Genomic DNA, 4,856 nt, shown 5'->3' with positions numbered 1-4,856 from the left:
AACGATGCCAGAAATGGCAGGCTTCATTAATTGGACGATGATCGGTGAGCTCAACTAGCTAATTAAGCACCTTGTTTAACAAATACTAGTACTACAAGTCCTACGCGTTTATCTAGATTGTGAATTTGATCTCCTTAATATAAACTATATAACACAAAAATTATATCTTTTGAAAATAGAACATCTAAAGTTTATATTAGTATACTTTTTGTAATATATGACTTGTATTAGGTTGGTCAAATTGATGACCTAGGGGTACGCGCATGCCCTGTAAACTGAGAGAGAGGTAGTACTACTCATCTTGCTCAAGTTGATTGGCTGCTACATAGACTTTATCATTTGGTAGCTCCTCTTAGGATGAGCATCTTGATTATTACTCCAGCAGTACGATCGACTTGGATTGGGGAGGCGAGACAATGCAACTAGCAGCGCTGCCGGTAGTGTACCTACTTGCTTATTTAATCTTCCCCATCTTATACAGTAGAAATAGAGATGGCATCAAATTGGTCTAGGCCTCGAAAACGACGGCATGTCAACGAAGGCACATGGCAGAACGTGAAGTCAGATCACATCCCAACTAATACGTGCTAGTACTATATATGATCTTTTAATTTGCAACCAACTAGTGAGCTGACTTGGCGGCAAGAGTGGATCACCGACGAGAATTAAAACAGGTACTAGAGGAGTGCTAATCGCTAAGAGATCTAGCTTAGTGTGTGCGACCAAACTGGAACTGCAAAGTTTGTTCAGCCTGTTCAGAAGTAAATGTACACAGAAAGCTACAGGAGAAGATGAAACTGTGTTAAACATCGCACGACCCTGGTATTGCATCTACGTATATGAAAATTCAAACTAATTCAGTTTGACAGAATTGCACTGCAAATTTAGCACAAGTGTCCCGAGAGCAGTTGGTGCTCGGTCGTCAGGTAGCGGCGCGGGGCTGCGACAGGTTCACCAACCAAACAATCCTCAGCAATTTGTGCTGTTTGTTGTGTATTAGGATGCGCAGGTTTCAGTCCAATATGACACTGAGTGTGAGGGCCTGCATAAAGGTCTCCGCTGATGTAACTCCTTGCTCATGTCGCTCCAGACCTCCGTGATGCTTCCCCAGCTCTTTCCTTAAGCACAAATTATTATGAAATTAACATGAGATCCACATAGCAGCAGATCCAAAGACACTCTTCATAATCCACCAGCCGCAAACACTAATGTAGATCAAGCCATCGCATACGGTTTGTCATTAACGTGTCGGCTTCTTGAAAATTAGTACTAGCTGTTGCCCTTTGACAAATGTAATCCACAGCTCCCAATGAGCGAATTTCTTAATTAACTAATTCCTGCCATTCAGCCTTCGCATAAGTAAATTTAAGCGCCTAAAAAATATGCATCATTGATAGAGCAAATTAACAGTCGTTCGGTTCGATTAACAGCCACTCGCTAAAACTCACTGTTTGCTGTCCAATGTTAACATCGCAAAATGGTATGATGAGATGCCCAAATGGTCTAGATATTCAGTTTGCGGGACTTGCAGTACACTAGCGGCCGTGCATCAACACATCTTCAGCCACAAATAGCCAAGAAGAGAGACATGCCGGTGGCAGCAAACAAACAGAGACTACAACATGTAAACAAAGCCTCTACTGAAAATTGCTAAAGCTAGAGCTAGAACATCATGATGTGCCGCCGTGATTCGCTTAACTATCTGGGCAAGCTGAAAAGCTGAACAGACATGGCGAGACCGAGGTCCCCTGCCACTTTGATAGTCACCGAGCGAGCGTTGTGCCAGTTAGGTATCTCATTGTGATCCATATATATACATAGCACGTCAAATCAGCAAGGCACCGATTTTCTGCTCCGATCTTCAACAGTAGCACCGGCACCAATTCTCTGAGCCGAACTGGCAATGACTGCAGCGCTAATTGAGAGATTCAGGCAACATAGCCAGTATAAATAAATTGGTGCCTGAAAGTTGTGCATGCATAATTGTCATAACAGCATTTTGCACACTGTATAACCACTTAAACTGTGTAACCACTGTATAATGCTTACAACATAGAGAAATAACATACCAGAAGTTGATGTTCATTTGCACGAAAATGCTCAGCAAACAAATACTCCCTCTTAATTTTAGACTGAGGTTGTAGGTTTTGCGTTGCCACATGACTGTTGATTTGATCATGCCCTGCTCCAGCTTTGACCCATGTTTTGTTCTGCTCGCCAATAATACAAACTGTGATGTTCTTCTGCTCTACAGAAAGGGTTAAATGCTGAAGTTAGAGATCGGTACCAGGAGGCTATCGGAGCTGAAGACCTGAAGGCGATTGACAGAGGGTACAGTGATGATCGCCGAATAGAAACAATTGAGCAGCATTCACTAAGAAAGATTATCTTGCAGGTCATCAGAAATGCAAGAGCAGAAATCATCTTCGTCGTCTTCCACCACAGAGAAGCCTTCAAATTCGACATGCACTTGGCCATTGATCTCGCTGTTAGGCTCAACAAGAGGGGGAATGTTGAATTACAAAAATGTACATATGTAGCATCTTAGTTCATAGTTTTCTATTAGCAGAGGACAGAAGAGAAATTATCTTACCTGACTTCCATTGTCGACATGACCTCCACCACCTCTGATTGTGAGCTCTCTCCCGCCGTACCAATCTCAGGAAGGAGGACTGGCTCCTCCTCTGTTTCTTCTACTTGTACAACATTAGATCCTTCTCCTTCACTGTTAAGGCCAACAAGATTGCATGTGGTGAATTTTAGTAAGTAAACAAGTAAACATATATAATTACATATACTAGGCTCAACAAGAGGGAGAACGTTGAATTACAAAAACTTACTCCCTCTGTAAACTTTTATAAGACCAAGGGTCATAGAAGAGAAATTAGCTGACCTGTCTTTTGATGTCGGCATGGCCAGCACCACCTCTGGCTGTGAGCTCTCTCCTGCCGTCCCAGTCTCAGGAACGAGGGCTGATTCCTCCTCTGTTTCGTCGACTTTTACAACATTAGATCCTTGGACATCCTCAAGTTCATCGTCTTCACTGTTAGGGTAAACAACCAAGGAAACATAAATCAGTACTTGGCTACTACAGTACTAGTAGTAGTTTAATTGAATGAGAGTGAGAGAGGTAGGCTGACCTGTTGGTCCCACTCGTCGATGTCTGCGAGGAGGTCTCTCCTGTTTCTGCAGGCTCATGGATTTGGGGTGGTTCTAATTCTTCATTTTCTTCTATCACTTGTACATTGGAGCCTTTGGGGATCCTTCCAAGGTCATGGCTGGTCCGCCCCTCTGCCAGTCGCAGCATGGGACGGTTCAGGTGTATGTCCACTTCATTTCGCAGCACGGCAAGATTCGCCACGTGAGCAAAGTCTCCAAGGGTAATCTCCTTGAGACTTGGAAGGTGCTTGATACCAATAATCCCCAATCTCAGCAAGACTCCAGATATTTGTACCCTTTCCAGCTTAGGGGAGGAGCCCTTCTCAAAAGCCAACTGTCTTGGTTGATTGAGGCCCCATATATCAAGTGTCATCAGGCTTGGAAATGCTTCCGCTTTAAAGACTAGCTTGTCTCCAACATAAGAATCCCACCCAAGACGAAAGAGAATGAGATTCGGCAGTGCCCCTAGTATTTCCAAGGTTTTACTTTCTTCCTTCAGCCGGTTGTACTCAAAGTAAACCTTCACCAAATGCATCAGACTTCCCACCCAAGCGGGCATCTCTTCTCCAAGACTTCCAACCAAGTTCAGGGTCTTCAGGAGGGGTGGAGGAGACACAAGAGAATGCAGCCACTCAAGTGTTCCATGGCCATTACCCCGTCCATTAGCTTCCATGCGAAGAGAGCGCAGTGAAGAGAGCTTCTGAATAGCTACACAAAGGAGCTTACATTTTTCCTCGGTGGCACCTTGTGTTACCACACTTAGTTTTCTTAGCTGCGTAAGCTCCCCCATCTCTTTCACTGCTTTTCCACTAGTTCGTGTGATGTCAACAACCTCCAGTATAAGTAACTCTTTTAAGTTACCAATACCTCTTGGCAAACTCACACCCGCTGACTCAAACCAACGGCTAGAGTAGGCCATTTGTACACCAGAGACCACATTGACCCTGTTACCCTGGGCCGGACCATATACAGGTGTAACTATCATGGGCACGGGCGGCGGCCTGATCTTTGCCAGCTGTTCACTAGGGCTATGTGGGCCGAAGTTGGAATGCACTGTATTTTTGCAACAACGAAGGCTACGGAGACTCCGGAGTTTACTGACTTGAACTGGGAGGGTTGAAATATAAGTGTCTCGTATGTCCAAAATCTGCAAGCCTTGTAGTTTTCCTATACACCTTGGAAGTTTATAAATATTTGAATACCCTTTGGGATACGAAAGATTCATGTATTTCAAGTGGCGCAATACTCCTATGTTGCTGATATCTTTCTCTGTTACTCTAAATTGTGCACCTTCTAGATCCAAAGCTCTAAGCATTCTCAAGTTGGGTGAACAAAGTGAAGGTGGTAGCTCTTTGGGTCTCTCACTAAACATTGTTAATGACCGAACATGGCACCAGTCCATGCCTAAATCATTGTTGCTTCTACAATGGAATGCTACATGCCGGAAGTTCTCTGCTACACTGGTTACATTTTCTCCAGCCAAGTACACAAAATTTTCATCTCTTGAAATTGACACCATGACATCACGCATGATATCATGAACTCTACAACTCTTAACATTTCCTTCTACGCTCACCCTTGATGGCTCAATCATGCTTCGATTGATTAACTCATTAAAGTAGCTTTTTCCAACATCCTCAATGTTCCACCCAACCCTGGATTTAACAAACCCCTCTGCTATCCATCTCTCTATTAGA

General features: G+C 43.7%; 1 protein-coding gene across 7 annotated transcripts in view; it reads right to left on the bottom strand.

Annotated features, from left to right (window-relative positions):
- Nucleotides 1-1,483: 1,483 nt before the first annotated feature.
- Nucleotides 1,484-4,856, bottom strand: part of LOC123088357 (putative disease resistance RPP13-like protein 3) — a gene marked incomplete at its 5' end in the record, with an annotated part of 4,406 nt that continues 1,033 nt past the window's right edge. The window contains 6 exon segments of one of the 7 annotated variants that reach the window (XM_044510547.1): nucleotides 1,484-1,962; nucleotides 2,070-2,210; nucleotides 2,288-2,486; nucleotides 2,594-2,725; nucleotides 2,894-3,043; nucleotides 3,141-4,856. The exon segment at nucleotides 3,141-4,856 is cut by the window's right edge and continues 1,033 nt beyond it. In XM_044510547.1, coding sequence (XP_044366482.1) covers nucleotides 2,375-2,486; nucleotides 2,594-2,725; nucleotides 2,894-3,043; nucleotides 3,141-4,856 — 2,110 coding nt within the window. 7 annotated transcript variants of the gene reach the window in all.

This window comes from Triticum aestivum, chromosome 4A (assembly GCF_018294505.1).
Source record: "Triticum aestivum cultivar Chinese Spring chromosome 4A, IWGSC CS RefSeq v2.1, whole genome shotgun sequence".
NCBI lineage: Eukaryota > Viridiplantae > Streptophyta > Magnoliopsida > Poales > Poaceae > Triticum > Triticum aestivum.
The sequence above is the reverse complement of the archived record's forward strand: the minus strand, read 5'-3'. Positions and strand labels throughout refer to the sequence as shown.